The 24742-nt window shown below is 46.0% G+C and overlaps 1 protein-coding gene across 1 annotated transcript in view; it reads right to left on the bottom strand.

The window, feature by feature from the left end:
- GPC3 (glypican 3) overlaps positions 1-24742 on the bottom strand; it is a 153531-nt gene that overhangs the window by 69776 nt on the left and 59013 nt on the right. The window contains exon 3 of the mRNA XM_074882898.1: positions 13027-13721. Within this exon, the coding sequence (XP_074738999.1) occupies positions 13027-13721 (695 nt within the window). The remainder of the gene's footprint in view (positions 1-13026; positions 13722-24742) is intronic.

Below are 24742 nucleotides of genomic sequence, written 5' to 3'. Positions count from 1 at the left end.
GGAAGATGTGGGGGCAAAATCCAGAGAACAGTAGGAACTTGCTAGACTGACCAAAGCCAGGTTCAGGAGCAAAATGTGACAGCACCTGGAGCCCAACTCCTGATGAAGCCCCGAGCGCCCGGTGGGCTGTGTGGCTAATGTGGGGGCATGGCAGAGGCTGGGGGCACAGCTGCTCCTGATCCCAGGCTGCCGCTCTGCCTGCGGGACTCTGATTCCCTGAGGAGGCTGAAGATGCTCCAAACTCAACCAACTGATTTCAACATTAGCACCAAATCATCTAACTTGCCAGAAAATTTGGACTCAAGGTAGCGAAGCCCACTTCTGCTAAAGATGCTAAAAACATTGCAATTACACAACTGTGCTTTGTGCATACTATAATACTTGCACAATTGCTACTGCAGACCCCTAGAAGACCCTCCTGTTGCAGGCAATCAAATCTACTCCATCCCAACAGACTGAGAAGCAAAGCAAGGAATGGGCTGTGGGGGCTACCAGTTTCTACAAAGAACTTTAAAAAAAAAAAATTACCGTCTGCACTCTACCTGTTGCAGAGTGCCAATAAGTGAACAATAACCCCTTTGAGAGCACCAAGTTCAGTGCAGGCTGCAAGCTCCGGCTCTCTTGGAGGAGTCGGTGGTGAGAAGGCTGGGACTGCCCCGTCTCACCAGCAGCCGGGGAAGCGGAGCCCAGGGCAGCCCCGCTGCCCACAGAGATGCCCCCACCACCAAGGCTGGGGCGATGCGAAAGAGTGCGGGGCAAGGCCGGGCAATACCGCAGCTCCAGGCAAGTGCCTTGCGCTTGTTATTTTCCTTCCCCAGGTTAATTGGTTTCCTTCGCAGATTTCTGTGAGTTTTAATATCGCATCATGTTTGCGCCTAGGGCACTACAGAAAGGAACAATTTGAGAGAAATAAATTCCTAGCAGCTTAATTTAGAGAGGAAAAACAGATACCTGCCATCAGTCTGGAACATAAGCCAGCAAGCCGGAGACAGAGCCTATAATAGGTTATTTAACAGCAGCCGCGTCAGCTGGGTTGCAAATGTGGTCAATACCTACAGGTCCAACTTCCCCCCCCATAGCCATGAGCAGAGATTCAATTATTCTTTGAGAAATACATTGTTAAATAATTAAAAAGTTACTGCATTATTTTTTTTTTTTTAAACCAGACCAATTCAATTTTGGAAGTATAAAGCCATTATAATGTGTCAGCTAGCAATTAGCTACTGTACACTGTTTATTCTTGAATATAATCTTTGAGTAGAAGGGCAATATTCTTAGAAACACAGCATTAACTTGTTCCTCAATGACTTTAATATGGCTCTTCTCAAATTACTGCTCATAAAATCTCAGGGAAGAAAAATTTACTGATGATATCCCATCTCCTTAATTAGTTCTCTCTCTATCAGCAATTCAATAGCAAGTGTAATATTTATATAAAATAGAGCACACAAGACTTACCACTAACTCTGCTTTAACTGTGATACCAAAACAAGCAGGCAAAAAGCAATACCTGTTCTGCAACCTGCGCAGACTGCACTCACAGGTATACGCAGCTTTTCAGATTTATACTTTAATAAATGCTTGTGCTGAAACCATCCCAAAGGTTTTTATGCCATTAATAGCATTTTTTGCTATAAAATGCCTTCCTCCCTCCCTGTGCTGAACAGAAAACCCTTCCAACACCAAAGGGTCTGGTACCCATCATTCCTCTGTGCTCACCTGTCTCTTACAAAGGGCCATAACCCTACTTATTTTAAGCTCCCCATAGGAATAACTCCCCAGGGAGCCACCTTCTGTTCCCTCCATCCACCTTTCTCTTTCTAAAGTCCAGTTTCTGCTGAAGGGTCGTTTGGATGAGATGCTGGGGGATATGGTGTAGGGGAGAACTTTGTAGAGTAGGGCTGATGGTTGGACTCGATGATCCAAAGGGTCTTTTCCAACCTGAATGATTCTATAATTCTATGATTCTATGAAACAACAAGGATGGGGGCACCAAAGCTCACCAAATCACTCCAAGAGTTTTTAAGACGCTGAAAATCTTCAGCAGAGTAATTAGAACCATTTGTTTTCCAGTTAAGCCCAGAGAAACCCCACAGTACATTACCCAGCCTCTGGCGAAGGGTGCATGAGGCTCTCCCCATGGCAATGCCATGGACCTCCCCAATCAAAGTCTAAAATAGAAGCGCAATTAATTGTTATTAACAGAAAGTGGTAAAAATATCTCCGCACAGTAGAGATTAGCTGCTGGTAAAATTAATCCATCAAGGCCAACAAAGGGCTTGGGAAAATGCTGTGTTCTTTTTTCATTGTTTTTTTTTCCCTTCATCTGTTGATTATTATTAGTTTTGAAGCTACCAGTTCCATAGTAAGTTTTTCTCCCTGACAGTCAGTCCTAGACTAATCCAATTAAAGGTCAGCACCAAGATAATTTACACAAAACATAGCAGACAAGGTAAAAAGACTCCCATTAGATTTTTTTCATGATAAAAGAATTACCTTTTTCCCAAAAACAAATCAGGCTTATTGAAAATGTAAATCATTCTTTTCTATAAAGATATAAATATCTGCAGGGCTTTTTTGAGACTTTGTTGTAACACATCTTGTTTTTACATGTTCTGCGGTTAGTACAATTGAATTACAGAATGACTTACAGCGTTAGATTAGCTTCTGCTTGATTGAGAATATCTTTATAATGGAAATCGGTGTGCACTTTTAACCCTGTTACAATGCCACATTATGTGTCTGATTAATATATTAGAGTGATTCATTCAACAATAGGCTGTTTGCAGACAGAAATGAAATTAATTCAACTTTATCACAACACCTGTACTAACGTCATCAAACTGAGGACTAGAATTTGATTACAAGAAGCAGATTTCAATAAATTGATATGCAACGATTCCAAAATGGGGGGGGGAAGCATTAGATTGGAAAAAAAGGCTAAATACTTTTAATGCATTTTTGTGCATCTTCTTTACTTTCCACTCACCTTGCAAGTTGTAAGGTGGGTATTTCCACAACTCACTGAAAAGATAAAAATCTTGCACCAAAATCTTCAGGTAGAAAATGCTATTGCTCTTAAAGACCGATGGGAATTGCATGAAGCAATGAGATGACCTGGATGTTTTTCAGCATCTGCCTGGCAAACCCTTTTGTGCCCACCTGCTCTGAGCTACTGGTGCCATTTTGCTGGTCAGAGCGGTCCCAGCATCACCTCGCATGGTTCCCACTGTCCTCGAGCGCACTCCACTCCCTGTACCGTGGGCTGTCCCTCGGGGAGGAGACAGAGGATGGATGACTTAAATACCAGCACAGGCACTTCAGGTACCTACGGAAATATCTGCTCTCTGGTGCTCTGGAGAGCAGCAGCATGAAGTTTATTTGTACAGTGATACAGATCAATACGTGAAGTCCAAGAGATAATAAGCTTTAGAACGACATAACTCAGAGCACATCAGTCACCCCCAAATTATCCTCACTAACCACCAGACTCACTCACCCTCTCCAGGTCAGTGGCTAAGAGCATCATCTCTACCACCACTGATAGCATAGAAGAGAATTAGGTGTGAAAATTCATTAGGTTAGAAAGATACACCTGTATAAAGAACTGTTAAATTCCCCAACTGCTGGCTTGCCTTTTGCCTTCCCCCCCCCCCCCCCCCCCTTTTTTTTTTCCTTTTTAAACAGAAATAACTCTGCCAAAGTAGCTGTAGGCTATCGGCACAGCTTTCTGCAGCCAGCCTGCTCTCACTCAAATGAGTCTTTGGAAGAATAATGCGGTTAGCAGCAAACTTCACCCTCCAAGAGCAGGCTCCATTCCCTCAGGGGTTTATTAGTGGGGGAACTCCACAGGTAGGAATGGAAAAGGCCACCAGTTCATTTGCAGTAACCCAAAGAGGCCAAGAGGACTGCTTGAGAGCTCTGCCAGCAATGAGGGGTGCACTGCTGCTGCAGACAGCTGAAAAATTTGCCTCGATTGTTTGTTGTAGTTTTTTTTTCAGCTAAATGTATTTGTAGATTGTGTCTTTCATGCCTGGTACCTCAAAGCCACTTTACAATAAGATGTAAAAATGATATAATTCACAGCACCACATACAAGCAGAGAATTTAAAATGAAGCAAAACACTCATTGCAACACAGCCCCTCATCCTCTCCAGCGCGAAACAAAATGCCGCTGCTCTGCCTGGGCAGCTCTGGGCGCTATTTCTGCTTTGCAGAGGGTCACTTTTAAGTTTCTGGTTTGTTCTTGGCTCATTCATCAGCATTGCTAATGGGAGAGTTAGTTCTAGTTTTAAGGCAGCAACACTCATGGGGGTTACTGTCACTGGAAGTAAACTCAGCACAGTTAAGATGAAGGATGCCCGGCGAATGACCCCAGATGGAGGTCTGAGTGGAAACTGCATTCACGGATAATGAGGCCAAAAGAGGGTTTAGCGTAAAAAGCATAAAGAGATGGATATTGGTGAGCACGAGTCTGGCATTGCAAAGCTGCGGGTCTTAGCAAGGATGAAAATCTTCAGGAAAGGAAATGGGCCAGAATACATTTTACTAATAAGGCATCTATGTTAATAGAGGTTGCAGAAGGCTGCAGCAATCTGGACAGCAAGTGAGGGAGCCATGTCCACAGGGCTGATACTTGGGGTTTTATCTCTCTGATAAAACAAAGATGTGCAGCCAGTTTTGAGAGAGAATCCCACAGGCAGCTCCCTGATTCCCCAGTAAGCACAGAGGGCAACGACTTGTCTGGAGGGACAGTCTGGACCGAGCTAAATATGCAGAAAAGCAGTTCATGCCATGGATATAACTTCTCCGTGGGCTCCTGGGAAGTCAGGCAGGTCAGCCCAGACCTAAAAGCCTCCCATTTCTGCCCTGCCCCAGCTTGTTGCATCCTTTGGATAAATTAAATCTGGATCTCAGCAAGGACCCTGAGCATGGCTGGTTTAACTCTGAAGGAGGTTCAGCTGTAAAGCTCAGCTGCAGATATACCTGCAATGAATGGGCTGTGCCCCAGCCCTCCCCTCTCAGAGGGGCAGTTCCTCCCCAGCCAGCACCCCTCACACCGCCTCTGAAGTGGTAGAAGCCTCAAGACACTCAGAGGGAACTTTCCGATGCTGTGATCTTTGGTTCAGCCTGAAGCTCAGGTTTTTTCCACTTAAATCCAATCTACTTCAAGACCTCACTTTATGTCCTTGACCATTACATTTTATTACAGTTTGAAATTTCAAAGCCTAAAGCCCGGTGCCCAAGGAACAGACACCCCATACATTCCCCCCTGCAATAAGCAGTCTGCTTTGGATGACACCAGCTCTCTCCTTTCCCACATCCCAAAGCATCCCATGTCCAGCTGCCAAATACAGCTGTGATGGGAGCCAGGGAAAAGAAGAGAGATGAGGAAAAAAAAAAAAAAAGAAGATGCTCTGTGTAGTGAAGAAAACTGCACAATATTGCAGAGCTCTGTATCCTCATTTCCAACTGTTAAGATCATATCCTGCACCATTACTTCTGCTAGCTCTTTGTACTAATGTCAGGGCATCTCAAAACCAAGTATCTTTTTAAATGCTCGGGAGCCAGTTGCACAACAAGAAATCAACTCCTCCACTAAAACAAGGAACAGGCCAAGTCACGGTACTTGCAAACAGGTACACAAAACCAGTAATTAATCTGCACAAGATCTTTAGGCTTGTTCTGACTTCAGCTCGGAAAAGATGCAAGACGTCCTGCCACGTGCAACCTGCATGTATCTCACTCATGCTGTAGCCAACACATGATTTGAAGTGAGATCAAGCCAGGCTCAGCAGGCGCCCTATGATATTCCCGCCCACAAAATGCAGCAGTCTTAAAAAGCTCTTTTTAAGCCACAGAGTAGTGGGGTTGAACTTGCCACCAGCTGAGTGATCTGCCTCTGACTGAAGTCAATGAAAAGATTCGTGTGAGCCTCAATGCAAAGTTGGGTTGGGCATCAAACACACTGTCAAAGGATGCTCCCCGTGCTGCCATGTGTGCGTGCAGGGAGGAGGGGGCACTGTTAGCAGCTACCTTCTACTTTTAATTAAAAAAAAAAAAAAGCATCATTGCAAATTCGATTGAAATGTCACAACATGCCAGAGGCTAAAACACGTCCAGTTAAAAGGACAGAGGGAGAGCAAAAAAGGAGAGGACAATATAAAAGTTTACAAATAGAAGCAAAATCAAATGCCATTTTATATTAAACCTGTGCTGATATTCAATGCCATCTCCTGTGGCTTTGCGTTGGCAGGTTTGAGCATCACTGGTCACATCCCCTGCTTCCACCTAGCAGCTATGCGCAGCCCTGCGTGCTCACCCTGCTTCATCTGGACCCAACTTGGTGACAAATTGACCCAAAGTCTTACCATGTCATCAGGGCAAGCAGGAGGGGAGGCCAGCATGCCACTTCACCCAGGCTGGACTCCAACAGAAAAAGGGCAAGGTTGACCAAAGACCATGAAAACTTACTACCCATGTCCTCTAGAGGCAAAGCTCTTCTTAGCAGTGAATTAACTGGAACACCCATGGCCTCCCTCCCCACACCAGACAAGAGGTAAAACTTTCACTAGGCTGAGAATAACCCTCTGAGCCTCACTCCCTTAGAGAGCAACCGATGGTCAAGATCATCCATGCCAAAGTCCCTTCCAAAAATGAGATACAGACCTTTAATTTGCTACTGTGTATTTGAACATTAAACCAAAGATTTAAGACCAGCAGCAGTGTGCCAAAGTCACTGGATCAAAATTGTTGATACTGTGTTGCAAAACTGCAGACATGAATAATTTTTGCCCTTATTCTTTCAGCACCAGCCAAGCCACCAACAACATGGGGATTTCTAGATCAAAATCAACGCCTTACAGTTCAGCGCCCTGCAATATGCTTCCCAAACTATCGGAAAATCTTTAATATCTGAAACCTCTTCAGACCAATAATCGTAATACTCCCAAGATATTTCCACAGGTATAGGAATGTTGTTGATACTGTCCTTGGTGATCAGGTTTATTTTCATCCTGCAGCATGAACAGATGCTTGCTTTAACACACCTTATCAGGCACATTACACCACCTATCACAGAATGGTTAACAAAAGTACACAGTAAACACACCTTGGGATAGCTAGGAGTGGGTCTGAGCTTACTGAAAACCAAAACCTCACTCATATTTCCAGCTTTAAGTGAAAAAAGGAGCTAGCTACCAGCAAGCATTAAAGAACAGCCTGAGGATTAAACTTTGGCGATAAAGAAACTGAAAAGACAGAGGCCATACATCCAGGCGACCATCCCATGAGCGATGCCAACAGAAAGCAACCCGCATTAAAAGTACAAAGAAACCGATCTCGGCGTCTCAAAAGGAATGACTTCTCGAACAGCACTGCAATTTCAAAGCTTTCCTCACAAGTCTCTTGCCAGCTCTAGCACAGAAAGAAATCCATTAGCAGATAGGAAAATTCACCAGAGCTCCCTGCTGCTGCAACCCACCAAGCAAAGCAGCTTCCAGCAAGTTGCCAGGTGAACCAGCTCCAAAAGCAGCTCCCGGGCAGCATCCAGGGAAAACTGCACTGAATCACTGTGTATGGGACAGGTGATATTTTCATCCCTGGGTGCCAAAAGTCCATTTACTTACATATTCTTGATTTTCATCCCTGTGCATCTGCTGGTACTGCAAATTTCTAGACCAATTTGCAACAGAGCAATGCTTCTCTCTGTGGTGCTACAACCAAAGTAGCAGGTTACCTTTTCAGCATGCTCATGGTCACCCTACCAGGATTCCCCAAAAAAATCAAGGGCAAACGAGGGTCCAGTTTGCCTGACTGTTCCTCTGTGGGGCTCCCCCAGCAGCTTCCGATGGCCAGCGCCAGAGCTGGGCTCACACCCGGCACTCTGCCCGTGCTGGCTGGGCTGAGTGCTCTGGCTTCAGGATAAAACCAAACCCAGCCTGCACTGTGGCTTTGCCTCCTCAGCAGCTCTGCTGCATGGCTACATGACCTAGTTAACCCAGACCTGTATAGTTTTTTAAAGGTGTCTGCAGGGAAGTAAAAGAGGAGGGATCTGCTCACCATACAAGCACGTTGAAACTGCAACCTGTTCCCATAGGGCACTGGTACCCTTCCTCTAACCTGCTCCTCTCCTCCACACAGATGGGGGCAAGCAGTTGAACAAAGGTCTGGCTACCTTCATTTTGCAATTTAACAGGACTGTCTAGAAACTCAGCCATCAGTTCTGAGTGAATAAAAATGTTCTCAGCTCCCTCCATTCTAGGCAATGCTCTACAGATAGAGCTGTGCACTTTTACCAACTGCAAGGGGAGCCGGGGGGGCTGGGCAGCTCTATCAGCCCATGTCTTTGCATTTCTCCCTAGAGATGCAGATGCCCAGGCTGGGGCACACCTGCCTGACAAGCCTGGACTAACTGAAGTTTCCTGATATGTTTTTTTTGGTGGTGGGTTGCTGGTGGTTTTAATAATGTACTTTTTCTGTGAGACTTGTAAGACTCATCTTGTATTCCTTTGCAACCTGCTCCCATTCCCAGACTCAACCATGTTACAGACACATCAGCTCCACAGTATCTTCTGTGCCCAACCCTAATTACGCTAAAACATACGGGTCCTGCCAAGCAGAGAGTCCGCTGTGCGAGGCGGGGATCAGCAGCTGCAGCTCCATGTCCAGACGGAGAGAGACCACACAACAGCTAAAGGGCAGGAGAAGTCCTGCCACCCGCATCCAAAGGGGGGGGGACACATGCCCTGCTAGGCGTGCAGGACAAAGCAGCCAACACAACCAAAATCCACATTCCTCTCTCTGACAACTCACACCTGTAGTGCATCCTCCTCCTCACAAGCAATACATGGCTACAGCCTCACCCCAAGCCACCCACCTTTTTTGGTTCGTGTCTCACTATGCTGTGAGCTGCCTGTTGTCTCCCACTCTGTTGGGATGGGTTCAAAACCCTGACGAGTTACAGGGGGGGAAAAAGCATTAAGAAAAAAATACTTATGTAGATAAATTAATACCTGTGTCAAATCAACAGCCTTTACACCTCAACTCTGAAAAATTTCAAAATAAATTTACAGTGCTGGCTTAAGGTAGGGAACCCCAGAGGAGATCAACTATTAGCTATGTAAGGCACCCAGACCTATTGTCTCTCTTGTGCTTCCAACAGCAGAGAAAGCATTAACTTCAAGAGCTGCTGGGGTTGAATATTTTATGAAGTTTATTTGTACTGCATCTCTTTGATTGTCTTTCTGGTAGAAAGCACGAACAGACTGACTAAAATCACTCTTTCCTACACATTCATGATTAAAATATCTACAAGAAGTGGATGTACTAGGCACATTTTCAACCAGGGAAAAAGTAGCAGATCGGAAAATTAATATAGATATAGCCCTAGCAAGATTTTTTTTCCCCTCAATCTGCCCTGAGACTCAGCCTGCTTGATAAAGTATTTTAATAGCATATTTTAGGGTTGAAGTTTTTAAACAGACAAATTTTAGAAATAATAAAGCTCTAACACACACCATCACTGACAAATTAGCTATTAAAGCAAGGCTTGGGATGGGAACTGTCTACTGCCATATTACTGAATTTACTCTTCTGCATTGCTGTTTACGTATCAGGAACAACACCAGCTTATCGTTGGCTTACATTTAAATGCATGCCTGGAGGCACAGAGTTTCCAAAAGCAGATTAACACCAGCACAACTCCTCATCTTGGGGACTGCAGAGCTCCTCAGAAACCTACCTGGGTCTGCAGCACCTCTGCAGCTCAAATTCATGTGCCCTTTGCAGCCAGGTCTGTGACAAGCTACAAAAGGGGTCCAGATCCCCATGCAAATGCCTGCACCCAGCCTAGGGGTGGGTGGCAAGGGGGACAGAGGAGCAAGAGCATGGAGGAAGGATGGTCAGTCAGGTAACGCACCTGAGGGCCTGCAATACCAGGGGGAAGAACCACTGCCACAGGAATGCCACCAATGCCATGAAAAACCAAAGCTGCCCAAAGGACAGGCAAGGGCAGTAGTGTTGTTATTCAGGTTGTAATTACTACAGGCATGGAAGATAAGTTTTCCATAATTCCAGGGGATTTTAATGACAATTAAATAACCTGTCATTATCCTTAATAACATACAGGTGAATTGAACTTTGTCTACAGAAGTGGTGGTGGCCAAAGTCAGTAATAAAAGAGGTAAATATGAGAAGCCAGCACAGCAGCAAAGGCCCCACATTTTCAAAGACAACTCCCACAGCATTTTATACTTTGATACGACAGTCATGTCTAAAACCAATCATATTTACAGGATAACAGTAAATACAACTGTTTACTTCTGGGTATTCTTTGAAACTCAATATGTGCTGATAAGTTTTCATTCCAACACAGCTAAAAGAAAAAAATCACATTCTATCATTTACAGGCAGAGCTATTTACCCCAGACCCCAGATGCAGACCAGCTATCAGAGTCAGGCCATCTGCAATGCTGTAGTTAAGACTGTCAGCACTTCCATTACTGTCTTATTCCTCTACTGAACAGCTCATACCTTCATTCGTAAAAAAAGTTGCTCTGGGCTCAGGTTTGACATAAGAGCCTTAGCTGAGCAACATTGGTGTTTTAAAAATAAACTTTAAAAACCCAGTGGCTATTCTCTTTTAGTGGCAGTTGCCAGACAATTGGCTTGCTTGGCTTGGATTTTTTTCTCTGCACTCCTGTAACTCAAAAATGTCTCTCGAGCAAATAAAAGAATCACTCAAGTATTAAATAATCAAGAGGAGTTATGTTTAAATAAGTACCTAACTATATACGGCACTAATGAATTCAAACAGCTCTACCAAGTATGAAAGCACTGAATGTTTTTGCAATGCTCAGTGATTTTTTTATTTTAAAGGAAGTCAATTTATGTTCTGGTTTGGCAGAGGATGGGCAGATTATGGCTCATGTTGACTTCAGTGGCACTCCATCTACTCGTCCTCCCACAAACACATTCTCTGTAGACAGATCAAGGTCTCAGTACTTGATAATATAACTGACAGTCATGTTCCTTCACTGTATACATGGACATCTTCAAGAAAAAGTGCATTTTTATTGTTGTGCCAATAAAAGAAGGATATGGGAGGACAAACACTTATCCTTTCAGGATCGTACAGCAATGCACATGTTGTGTGTGCTTGTAAAACCTGGCATACAGCCTGTAAGGGCAATGTTTCCGTACTGCCTTAGCACCCACAAGCATGGCAGGTTTGCTGATGCAAAACATCTTGGATGCCTTTGCTCACAGCTGAAAATGTTGACTGATCTTTCGAGATCAAATATGCTCACACTACATGTAGAAGTAAGTTTTGTGTCTTACTGCCTTGGGCTTAGAGTTGAGCTGGGTTTTCTCTCTTGTATACATCATTATCACCTGTAACACGAATTCTCCATCCCAACTGACTTCAAGCTAAACCTACAGTTAAATCTCTGCTCCTTTGCTGTTCCAGAGAGGGTTGACAGGTTCTGACCAAAGGGAGAACCACCTGCCCTGGCTCCATGGCAGCAGAAGTTGAGCCCAGCAGAGCTGTTTCCCCTGAACACCATCAGCTGGAACCTCCCTGCGGTCCTTGGGACACAAGAAACACTTGGCAGGCTGCTTTAAAACAGGGGGTTTCTGCAGAAAGGGGTTAAGGCATGCAGGTTGAAAGCCAGTGTCCTGCACCATATTCTGGAGCCTAACGTGCTCCAGTGCCTACAAGTCCTGCCTGCATCCATCTGCCCAGGTGACCAACACCAAGACCCAGCCCTCAGCCACAGCCTCCTCCTGGTCACCACAACACAGGAGTAATCCAACTTACTGGAGATTTGGTCTCTAAATCCCTTTTAAGCAACAAAGAGAGTTTGCACCATGTATACCAAACTACTCAGGGGGTGTGAAACTCCCAAGTGCCACCATGTTATTTCACAGCCTGCATATGTGCAGTGGCATGTCTCGAGCAATCACTGAGCAAAGATGGTACGTAAAACAGCACAGAAGAGTGCTGCTGGCTGAATGCCACATAGCTCAAAATCCATACATAAGCCAATACATTTCCATGGTCCCCAAAAAAGATAAGAGTTACTTACAGTGCAAGTACTACAGTGACCTACATAAACACAGTTCTTTTGTAAACAGGAGTCAGGAATGACAAGAACAAGCAGCTAACAGGGAAACGGTGACAGATTTTAATCATCATTTGCTTTAAGCAAACTATAACAACATTCCTGCACCTTTGCCCCCATCCTCAACTGTGCCCTACCTGCACAGAGCAGCTCAGTTGCATCTCAAGGAAAATCTCCTCTGCGAAACAAGCATCATATTACCACAGTCCATTTGTCCTTGGCGTTCAAATAGAGCAGCAGGACTTTCTGAACAAGAAAGCCTCAGTTTCTCAGGAGGCTCAGAAATTCACACAACATGTTTTTAAAGAGTCAGGTCACTCCTAATAAATAAGAAATAACCTCATCCCTGGGATTAAATGCAGCCCAGAACTGGAATGAGTTACCAAGAGGGAAAACGAGATCTCCTTTAGTAAATCAGGAAGCAGGGGATGGCACAGTACGTGCCTCTGCTTGACATCTATTTGGAGGTGCATTTTAGTGATGTTAAGGAGGCAGGAGACACCTGGAGAGCAGGACCAGCCTTTCAGAGCTACCCAAGGCAAGTACAGCACCCACAGAGTACTGAAGATGCTGGGACATCACAGTTGCCAATCTCACACCTCAGCTACGAGTCTGATGCCAGGATGACTCCAAACCCTTCTGCTCTGACCAACCTAAAAAAAGGCAAAGGCCTTAACTGAAGTCCAGGCCCCACAAACAACAGTTTCAAATGCTACCAAGTTTTTTAAAAAAGTCAGAGAATTGGCAGGGTGGGGGAAAAGAGAGAGAAGCTAGTAATTGGAGCATTTGGCGTTTGTTGGCTGGAGAAAAGGGGTAGGTTGGTTTCAACATGTAGAGCTCGTGGAACACAACTGAGCCCTGCCGTGGCAGACAGCTCGGGGAACCACAGAAAACTACTCACGGTTGTCGAGAGCTTTCCTTCGTTCTTCTGCACATAGACGATCGCATCCCGCACCAAGGAGAAGAGGTTCAGGAGGACATGCTCCATGTCATAGATGCCGTGCATGCCTTTGGTCAGCCCCTCCAGAGACCCGAGGTACTCTCGCCAGTGGCTATCAATCTCTACGACGCCTGCCAAGCATCCTTGCATCACCACGCCGCAGTAGCCAGCACAGGGCTTGGCCAGGAGGAGCCCCTGACAGTGCGAGCAGTACCACATCTTTAGCAGCGCTCGTCCACAGTCCTTGCTGAATTTTAAGTGGTCAGTAGTGTTTATCACCTCGATCCCCAGGTTGAGCGCCTGCAGAAAGACTCGCGTGGCCTGCAGCGACTTGGACACCTGCGTCATCATCATCTTCGGGTAGTTACCAAAGACTTTGAGGTCTCTCCTGGCTGCCCGCAGGCATTCAGTCATTTCCACAGAGGGATCAGGGAAGCCGGGATTAATCAAGTGTGAGTAAACCAAAGGGAATAAACTGTCAAAAAATTCATTTATCATGTCATTAACACTGATGTCAGAGCCCAGTATGTACAGCGAGACATCAGTAAAAAGTTCTCCAACAAACTTAAGAGCTCTGGGCCCCATGCTCTGGTAGTGGGTCCTAAACATGCTGTTGGTGAAGTTTCTTGCATGCCGTACTACAATTTCAAAGGCTTCTGCAAAACAGAACCAAAAAAAGTTATTAAGAGACATGAGCTCAGAAATGGGGAGGCTAACGTTATTCCGCATTACTGCTGCAAAGGCTGGTCCCATCCTGCCCACTTTGGGTCAAATGCCTGCTGGCAGCTGTGCCTGCTGCAAAACTTACCAGCATCAGCAATTTTCAGGGGAAATGCATATATTCTTTAAACATAAGCTACATTTCAAAATGGCAAAAAACTATGATCTAGTTAACATCTCAGCTTTTAAAGAAAATATTGATTCAAGAAAAGGGCTAGACTGCAATTTCTTTCTCTCCCCCTCTCATATTGATTTGAAATTAACAGAAATTCTATCTCGAGACTTAAATTAAGACAGAGATAAATGTTTGACAAACTGTACAGTGTTTAAAATCAGGAAACAGTAAATGCTGACATTCCATTATGAAAAGGAAAATATTTATAGGAGCTTAATCACAGAGGATATTCGGACTTGACCCCCAGCACCCGCCCTGCACTAAGTGTCCTCAAAGCCCTTTGAAAAGCCCCTGAAGTGCTGTAGCTTTACTGAATGCATCAGGTTCAATTCTGCTGCAGATCCAACGTTTCATCTGTGCTGGACATGAGCTGCTCCGTGGTCCAAAGCGATGCTGAGAGCTGCCAACGCAGTGTCCATCTGTGGGTGCCCAGCCAGGACCACTCACACACATCGAGTTGTGACAAACTGTCCCATGAAGCTCAAGTTTTACACGGAGACCATCAATTTGCTAGGAAAAAACAGGGTGCATTTTCCCCTCTTCACTTTCAAAGCTTTGAGGACTTTCTGCCCACACCTCCTCCACGCAGCAAGCAGGAGAGCCTCCAGCAGCACAGTCACTGCACGGTTATCCCCTTAACTACAGCCCTCCCTCACCAGGAAGCTTCCAAAATATCCATACTCAGGTGTGTAAAGACAACATAGTTACACACACCCCAGTTTGCAAGCTAAAGCATTAGAAGGGGAGGCCACCAGGGCAAACTAAAGTCTTCTTCTTCAGCCAACTCTCTCTACCAGCCTGTGTCCCACCCTCCAGGGTACTATCGATAAAATGCTAAAAATAATGAACAGCCTCTCAGTTCACAGGTCACTGACATCCTGCGGTGTAACCGCTCTCAACTGTGTCACTCTGGAAACACACATCCAGGCTCAATTTGCATGAAAATTATTCATGTTCAATAATTAAAGGGAGCGTTTAATTTTTAAAGCCATAAGTGTTATTTTTCCCATTTGTCAAGGCTGGGATGCAGCTGAGCATGGCCTGACACATCTCCACGGGGGTTCAATATCAACGCTATCACAAGCAATGTCAGGCCTTGCTGCTCGCCCTGCATAACCTCTCATGTTACTCAAGAGCTTCTGAGACCATCACATCTCCAGGACTTCCAACTCTTTCTTCCCAGCTACACCCTACGCAGGCATGCCTGGCAGGACAGGGACCCAATGCCGTTTGCTGTCCCACATACCAGCACGCAGAAAGCTATGGTGTAAGCAGTGATCGAAGCAGAAATTACCAAAATACCTTTGCAAACAGTGTCTCCATCCCATCTGGTGCTTGCACATTTCCCAAGCATGCCACTGAAGCACTCGTGCAAAGCATCTGACACTGTCCCGCATGATACCCTTGTCTCTAAATTGGAGAGACACAGATTTGATAGATGGACCACTCAGTGGATAAGGAATTGGCTGGATGGCACTCAAAGAGCTGCAGTCATGGCTCGATGTCCAAGTGGAGAGCAGTGACGAGTGCTGTTCCTCAGTGGTCGGTGTTGGGACCGGCACTGTTTAACATCTTCATCAGCGACACGGACAGTGGGATCGAGTGCACCCTCAGCAAGTTTGCCAACAGAACCAAGCTGTGTGTGTGGTTGACACGCTGGAGGGAAGGGATGTGCCATCCAGAGGGACCTGGACAGGCTGGAGAGGTGGGCCCCTGAAAACCTCATGAAGTTCAACAAAGCCAAGTGCAAGGTCCTGCACATGGGTTGGGGCAATCCCAAGCACAAATACAGGCTGGGTGATGAGTGGACTGAGAGCAGCCCTCAGAGCAGGACTTGGGGGTATTAGTGGATGGAAAACTGACTATGAGCCAGCAATGTGCACTCGCAGACCAGAAAGCCAACCGGATCCTGGGCTGCATCAAGAGCAGTGTGGCCAGCAGGTCAAGGGAGGGGATTCTCCCCCTCTACTCTGCTTTTGTGAGACCCCCCTGCAGTGCTGGGTCCAGCTCTGGGGCCCCCAACATAAGGACATGGACCTGCTCGAGTGGGTCCAGAAGGGGCCATGAAGATGACTGGGGGGCTGGAGCACCTCCCGTATGAGGACAGGCTGAGAGAGTTGGGGTTGTTCAGCCTGGAGAAGAGAAGGCTCCAGGAAGACCTTCAGTACTTCAACGGAGTCTACAGGAAAGCTGGGGAGGGACTCTTTATCAGGGAACATAGGGATAGGATGAAGGGTAATGGTTTTAAACTGAAAGAGGGTAGATTTAGATTATATGTAAGGAGGAAATTCTTCCCTGTGAGGGTGGTGAGGCACTGGCACAGGTTGCCCAGAGAAGCTGTGGCTGCCCCCTCCCTGGCAGTGTTCAAGGCCAGGTTGGACGGGGCTTTGGGCAACCTGGGCTAGTGGAAGGTGTCCCTGCCCATGGCAGGGGGGTTGGAACTAGGTGATCTTTAAGGTCCCTTCCACCATATAATTCTATGATTTTGCCCACAGCTCCCAACACCCTCACCAGGACTGCCCCAGAAAGCCCAGAGCAACCATGTGTGTTCCCAGATGACAGCAATCCTTCCTAACACCACAGACTGAGGGACGCAGCAATGCAAGGATGCAGAGCCCCTTTCTTCATGCCTCCCTCGCCACAATAGCAGGCATCTCGCTTCTCACACCCATACAGAGTATTCCAAAGCTCTCCAGGCAAACAGCATGTCTGACAGAGCAGGGTAAACATGCAGGCTATGCAAGCAGAGCAAATTCTGGTTGCACTGTTATTAAAAGTTTTAAAACAAAAAAAGTCTCTTTAAATAGGGCACATGGATTATGAAACTTTTTTTCCTTCTTTATCCTCAAGAGCACCAGAATAGCTTTTGCTTCAAAGAGCACAAAGAACTTTTTGGACCAGTGTTTTTTTGACAGCAGTGCAGACGGTGCCAGGATTTTCATGCTGTGCCTCACCATTCGCCTTTAACCTCTTCTCTGTTAGTTCCCTTAGAAAAAGTCATCCCTCTTCCCTCTTCACGCTCCTCTGTGCTTTGCAAGTTATCAGAGCCAAGGGACTCTCCGCTGATTAGAAAAATATTCCAAGCTCCTATGCAAACCTCCTATGGCGAGAAATGCTTCAGAAAGGAACCGAGAACAGTGGCGTATCAGAAGAGCATGCACACACAGTCCCACTGCTTTAAAGGTCATGACATGCACATAATTTTTATCATAATAACTGGCTAAGAGTGTCTATTTTATGCGCCTTGGAGCTTTTGCATATATCCATTAGAGAGCGCAACAGGGACTATAAAAGCATATGGAGCCTCCTGCTGCCCTATTAATAGATGCAAGAAATAATAAAACTTTGTAAAAAAAGAGTCTTACACATCCAAAATCTCTCACACCCAACTCCCATAGCAGTTGCTTATTCTGAAATATTCCTCGCAAAGGGCTGGCTGCAAGAATATTAAAGCCCCAGCTGCCAGCAGCAGAAGTGACCCACAGCCAGACTCTTAGCACTTCAAAGAGGAGGAAATTTTGTGGGTCAGTCCCCTGTGCTCCCAACAAGTGAGCTTCTCAGGGAAACAGAGGGGACACCGCATTACAGAAGCGACACAAGCTTCTGATCCCCCATAAAACCCCACAGCCTGGATTTGCTGTTGGTAAAATCTGCCCTGCTCATAACATGACATTATTGAAACTCCTATTGCTGAAGGACAACTGAATCTTTTCTTTCTTCTATTTTATTATTTCAAGGATATTTTCAAACGCCACAATTTAAGGCGGTCAGTTTGCAGGCCCAGACGATTTGCAGATAAATACCTTAACAGCACTGATAAATCATAGCATCAGACTTGCACCCAACTTCCAATAGGCAAAGGTACCACACAGCAGAGTTCACATTTTACAATCCCCATAGCTGTAGCTATGCAGGGTCAGCAGAACTGGACCATGCCACGTGGTTATTACTTGCTTTTAAAATATTTTATGTAATTAGTAGGGGAAGAAAAAAAAAAAAGAAAAAAATGCCACTTTGGCATGCACTAAAATTTAAAGAGCCCTGATCCATGAGTCTGACTCAGGGAGATGACAGCCTGAGCTGCTGAGGGCCACCACACCAAAAAGTCAGTCCTGCCTGGGTAGCTCTTAAGCACATTTCATCCACAGGTACCTGGAGGGGCTGAACACATGCACAAATTGTACTCCAAAGTCATTTCAGTCAGAACAGTGACAAAACCTGGGAGCAATTTAACACCCCACAGCACCATGGTGCTGTACCCCAGGATGGATGGGAAGAACTATACTGTGCCCAGGTGAAACAAAGGGACCATATGCAGGATGAGAGCCAGAGCACCATCACCAGCAAAGCATCGTACCTGGTGCACTGGTACTGTACATCTCTTGACTACCTCTGTCAGCGGCAGTTTATCAGGGGTCCCAAGGGATGCATGAAACAGCTGAACCTCTACTCTAGACCACAGTTATCAGGCATCAGTTGAAAAGCATGGGCTATTACTTATTTTTCCAGCAGGACTCTCGCTGAAGCACCTGGAGAGGAATTGCTGGCCAGTTCCAGCAGCCAGGAGGGAAGGACTAAGCTGCTTTCAAAGTGCAAAAGCTCCCCAGAACACAGCCCAGGGAGAGCAGCACAGCCACTGCAAACTGGCAATTAGAGAAAAGAAAATAAATTGTAAAAGAGCGTAACAGTGCCCTGAGTGGGGATTAGTGGCAGAAGGAGGAAATCGCTGTGTTCTCAGTTCAGATAATAAGAGTCTGCTGCTTAGTAAAAATGCCAGCTTTCCTGAGAAGGCGCATTCGCTCCTGAGCTGCGGCTACTTCAAAGGGGCCGATGTCGGGGCCGGAGGAGCTCCGGATTAACCTGCTGGCTCCCCCGGGCTGCAGGAGGCTCCAATCGAGTCTGGGACTTGATGGGTTTATTTAAGAGATTATGTGATGCAGTCGCCTGAACCACAAGGAGTTGGTGCGAGTGACCCCAGTGAGCCATTCCTGCACGGCATCCCCCCGGAGAGGCAAGAGCCAAAATCTGACAGCAACTGCACAGCCAGGGCAGCTACAGAGACAGCACCCAGCCCCCCCAAGTCTGAGCTCAACTCAAGCTACGGAAGGGGTTTGGAAAGGTGCTGCTGCCAGTAACAGCGAGGTCTGTCCTCCCTCTGCCCCGCCATGCCAGTTCACCAAAAAACAGCACCACGGCAGCCACCTCCCCACACCACCACAGCCACGGGAAGAAGGTGCGAGCTGGCACGCAGCAGGGCAGAGGGGAAAGCAGGATCCACCACGACATGCCATGGGTGGTGCTTGCCCCTCCACTACTGTGCCGGCTCTTGTTTTGCTGCGGACACAAGCTTCCCACATGGACAGCTGCCCTTCTCCGTGCATCACACAGCACACCAACCAAGTCCTCTTTGGCAAAGGCACACCAAAGACGAGGGAGCTACACAGCCAAACTTGCTGCATCAGCAGCCCATCTTCCATGGTGCACCTTGTAAGGGAGCAAAGTGAGGTGGAGGTGTAGGATTGTGTGACCCGTGAACACCAAGGGGTTAAAACTGCACCTACAACCTTGATTTTACTGTTTCTTGACATCTGGGCACACAAACCATACAACCGTAAAGCACACACTGAGCAGGGAAGCTCCTGCCACAGCGGCTCCCACTGCCCATCAGGAGCTGAGTTCCCACCTCCCATTTGCACCTTCTGAAAAGCTGGGCAATCATCTACCCACATTAAAAGCCTTATCTTGGGCACATAAAGATGTGGAGGAACTACAACATGGTTTGTTATTCCACTACCAAGAGCTAGCGAAGACAAGGCTCAGTTTTATTTTTTGGGAGACAGCCAGGCAAGTAATCCTAGACAAGGTCGCTGTGTCACCATCACGTTGCTACCTCCCCATAAAGGCTTCAGGACTTTGTGGCAGAGTGGAGAATCCTCACAAACTACCCCAAACTGTAAAACAAACAAGAAACTGATTTCCGTGCAGCACAAACCTCCCTTGAGATCAATATGGATCACTGGCATCCAGCTGAATTTCTCTCTCTGCAGGTGATGATGCATTTTGTGGTTCACTGCACCTTTCCTGGGATGCTGATGCTTGGAAGCGCTCTGGGCTGCAGGCTGCAGTGTTGCATGGAGCACTTCCCAGTCCTGCACGTGGGACCATTTTCAAATCTCACCAGCTCTATATACCAAAATGCACCTTAAATGCCTTTTAAGTGTGAACGTGCCCCTTCTCCTCTGATAAATCTCATCTATGGATGCAAGTGCTCCAGGGCAGCAAGCGAACCAGTTCCTGAAGCTCTGTGGATTTGCTGAAGTCCCTCTTTCAGGCTCTGATGGCTCTTTGGGTTTGCTCACCAGACCCCTGTGTTTGCTCCCCATACCATCCCTACTCACAGGACCTGGCACCAAACTCTGTGCAAGGCGCATCAATAACCACAGGAGCCAGAGAGCCCCTGGCCTGCCCAGATTTCAGCTGCTGAGCTGCCCCAGCTCTTCCTGCTCTCTGGCACTTCCCTGCCGATGGTAAAACCTCATTTACTGCCTGTGAAATGATCTATTGATGCAAATCCCTCCCTCTTCACTCCTCAGGACACAAATCACATCAGGAGAGAACCCAGCACTGGAGTCCCTCACAGCAATTGTTTCCATCCTGAGGCAAAAGCATGGGTCTCCAGGCATGGTGGTGGAAAATTCATCAATTAATCTGGTTCCAACACATCCCCTTCAGGTTTCCAAACCTTTAAAAGTCCCATACACCTAAAACCCAAAAAATCTCAGCCCCTCAAAAACCCACCAATGTTCACATATAGGAATTCAAATATTCATCAAGGAAATGCTAAAAGTTTTGGTTTTTGTAAGCTCACCACAGTATCTTCTGACACGGTAACTGCTGCAGTACTGCTAGGAAGCAGCAAAAGAAGCCATAGGCATCCACATGTGAGTGAGCTCTGAAGAAGGAAATACTTCTTTAATATCTGCAATGAATCAGACAACTTCAGACTCGTTGCAACAGCCTGTATTCCTGAAAGACACACAAAAGAGCTCACCAAGAGAGAAACAACTGTTTGCAATAACGGCCTGGCTGCCACAGGCACTACTGGTGAGATGAACCACAAGTCATTTTTCAAACAGCAGGTAATATTTATTTACAAACTTGGAAGAGGTTTGCAATATATTGAGCAGAAAGGAAACAAAATCCAAGAGATTTTCCCCTAGCAGCAATAAGAGCAGACTCCAGATTTGTTCCGTTATGATTTACACTACACTGCAAGTTTTTAACAACATTATCTGGAGACAAAAGCTCTTCTAAGCAGCATAATTACTTTTGTCTGTGGCATTACAAAACCCATCAGATGGTGCCACTGCTGCTCTTACAGGGTTTGTTTCTCTGAACACATTTGGGTTTAGAGCTTAGGAAATGCTTTTTCAACTATGACACAGCCTTTTGGATTACTTTTACAATATTGTCACCATAAAAATTATGGCCTCAAACTCCCCAAGATTATGAGATTAGCTTCAAAGCATTAGTAATAAAAATTGTAACAATTCAGTTATTCTGTCTTCTAAATTTTAAGCCATCAAGGTTTGTACTCTCTACCTTTGCTCCACCACCACCAGACCAAGAGAGGAAAGGTCTGAGTCCAATCTTTAAATGAGAGGGGGCTCCTTTAAGCTCCGTGCCCACCACCCTTGCTCCTGCTGGAGCCAAGTTAAAAGTTTCCAAAGCCAGTGCTGCTCATCAGCCAAAGCCAAATCATTATGGCTCTTGTCAGAAAAGCATCTTCTCCTAATTACCTGTGCCTATCAAAATGCCAAGCTCCAGAGCCATTTATTTTTAATTGTTCAGCTTATTTAGCACCCTGGCATTTTAAAATGCACTCCCTGAAGTTTCCAATAAAAATACTGTATGCTAGCATCTCATTAGACCCACTCAAAACGCCCTGAAAACACGCTCCTATTATATTCTAGGTAACAGTCCGACTGTTAGGCAATTAGTCACACTGTGGTTCATCCATTTATTATTTATATCCTGCGCACAAAAACTTTGTTAATGCAGATAGCAGAGCCCACCTATGCAGGCTGCTGCAACTCCAGAAGCAAGGAGACAAGAAATGCTGGTGCCTGCAGCTCCCCACTTCCAACCAGCCCCCGCCTGGAAGTGCAGTGCTCCATACCCCATGCAGGCATCCGTATCTCACAACAGCAAAAGCCATGGTTAGGGATGCTGGAGAAGACCACAGGAAAGCAGCTTTTCTTTCAAGGAGCACCAGAATGCCTTGAGAGATCCCTGGAGACCCTCGGGAGTACCCACTTCAATGCAGGAAACTAAACTGTTAAGTGAAATTTAAAAAAAAAAAAAAAAAAATTCACAAACACCTCTCAGGAATGACTCTGCAGTAAAATCTTTTCTGGGGCTTCATGCCTGAACACGTGGCTGTGGTGTTTTTTATTCAATATGGGTTGCACATCTATAGTATAATTTGTTTTCCCGAGCACCAAGAAATATTCTGCTTTGTGCCATGACAGATGTGTGAATACTTAAGAGATTCCTGAAAATTTAATAAAGACAAAGTTAAAAATGCAAACAGTCAGGGCTGGCACGAGTGGTGGATGAACATGATTCTTTATCAAAACCAAGGGGAATGGGAGGAATAAAGGCCTGGAGAAGCAGGCTCAAACCAAGTTCTGGGAGCACAAGTAGGAAGAGCAGAAACAGAGATAATGCAAGTGGCTTCTGCAGCAAAAAAGTAGCTGTTGTGCTGGTAACCTGTCAGACCAAAGAAAGATAAACCTTCTCCCATGCACCCCATGGCCCCATCCCGGTGCTGAAACCCACATAAGGGTTGGAGTTTGAGTCCAGGCTCCTCTCCATCACCAGGCACCAGTTTAGGGATGCATCGTGCAGCAGGACCACTGGGAAGAGGCATGGCAGAGCCCAGATGCAGGAGTGACCGAGGACAGAGGGAAGCGTTTGGCTTGAAGAGCATCAGATTCTGCACCCACCCTTTGTGTGGGGTGAACGCTGCTCCTGTAGAAGTGATTTACTGCAAAGGAAATGGTGGTTTTATCCTCGTGCAGAGCTCTCTGAGATGGCTGGAAGTTCGCAATAGAGAGAGCAGGAAACAAACTGCTGCTCCACAGGGCAGAGACCACTGGGGTCAGAGCGGTCTCACCAAACCCAGCCTCGTGGGAAGGCAGCAGGGAGTGCTGAGCTGGCAGAGCTCAGAGTCAGCCAGCGAGGAGTTTGCTTTCAGCCACACGCAGAAATACGTACACTGTAAATATTTCATATTTTCCTCTTTCCCTCTAAAGGGAAAAAGTTAATTAAACCAATCCCACAGAACAGAAAATAAATCACTGAAAACAGCACCACCAGGCTTTTGTTATGTTATAATTATATCAATAACATGCCCAGAACTAATGTCACATCACTGGGGAACTTTCACCTTCACCATTTTTTTCATCCCAAATATTTACACTCTTTGCTTCTAGTGCCTCTTACCTCTCCCCAATTTTCTGCAGAGATGACTGTCTCCATCTACAACTGATTCTGAGCCAGCTGCTCAGCCAGGGAGCACAGCCCAGCGCAGCAGGAATAGCTTCAAGAACTCCAGGAAAGGGGCACCTCTGCCCTGGGCAGAGACATTACAGACTCAGACATTTTACCACTGCAAAGCCACATCTGGGGTTGTTTTGTTTTTATTTTTAAACACAAAGTGCATTTCCAAAAAAGAGAGGAGACACAAGGAAACCAGCACTTGGTCACCCCCCCAGTCACATTTTACTGATTGGAGGCTCCAACATCCTCTCAATGGGGTTATAAAGATATTGAAAAAGCTGCATGTCTCAAGATGAATGATGAGCCACATTTCAAGCAGAGGGCAAGTGATTCCATACACTCCCCCCCAAATTTACAAGCCAAGCATTTCTAAAGACCAGGACACACATTTGTGTAGTTCCTCCATTTATTTGAAACTAAAAGTTATAAGCAATTTCTGAAAAAAGCATATGCCTAGCAATTCCTTTATTCATCAGAACAAATGAAGATACAGCAAGCCACTAGGTCAAGTTGAGTTTGTATTCAAAAATTCTAAAAATAGTCTTTCGAAGTGCATTGGTCTCAGTAACTTTAGAGCAAGGCAGATCTGAGACAGGTTTTCCAGGCTCCCTTTCATTCCAGCGGGCTTTTATCAGCCTGTTAAGTCTCCAACAATGGAGAGCAGACTATTTATTTAAGCAGCAAATTCCTTCCTTTATAATCTCCCCTGGCCAAATTCTCTTTAAAGTTATCTCAACTGTCTGATGAAAAGCAAATGGCAAAAGATCAGTTCTTGATCCCTATAGTAACACGAAGGACATGCACTTATTTAAGGGCACCTGGTTGACCATTTTTAAGTCACTCCAGCCCCTTTATTTCTGATTTCAGCAGCCTACCTTTGCTGGCAGAACTTGGGAAAGGCATTTGCTCAGTAACATACAGCAACCAACATCAGTGTGACACTCTTCCCCTAAGGAGCAGCTGTTTCCAAGACATAGAACAGGGCCCAGGCTCTCAAAAGCAATTTAGTGATTTTTAAGCTGATTGTCTCAAGATACCTCAGAGACGGACAGGGGTTTCCAACATGGAAATGAGACCATCTCAGTAGCACAGTGCAACCAGCCCCTCCGGTGCTCCCTGGCAGCATCCAACTCGCTGAGCGCACGCAGAATATTTTAGCAGCATCTTACTGAACACAGCAGGGTACCCAAATCCCCATCCTGTCCAAGACACAACAGG

This window comes from Strix uralensis, chromosome 13, assembly GCF_047716275.1.
Source record: "Strix uralensis isolate ZFMK-TIS-50842 chromosome 13, bStrUra1, whole genome shotgun sequence".
In the NCBI taxonomy this organism is placed as follows: Eukaryota; Metazoa; Chordata; class Aves; order Strigiformes; family Strigidae; genus Strix; species Strix uralensis.
Note: the sequence above shows the minus strand (reverse complement) of the source record. Positions and strands in the feature narration are given on the sequence as shown.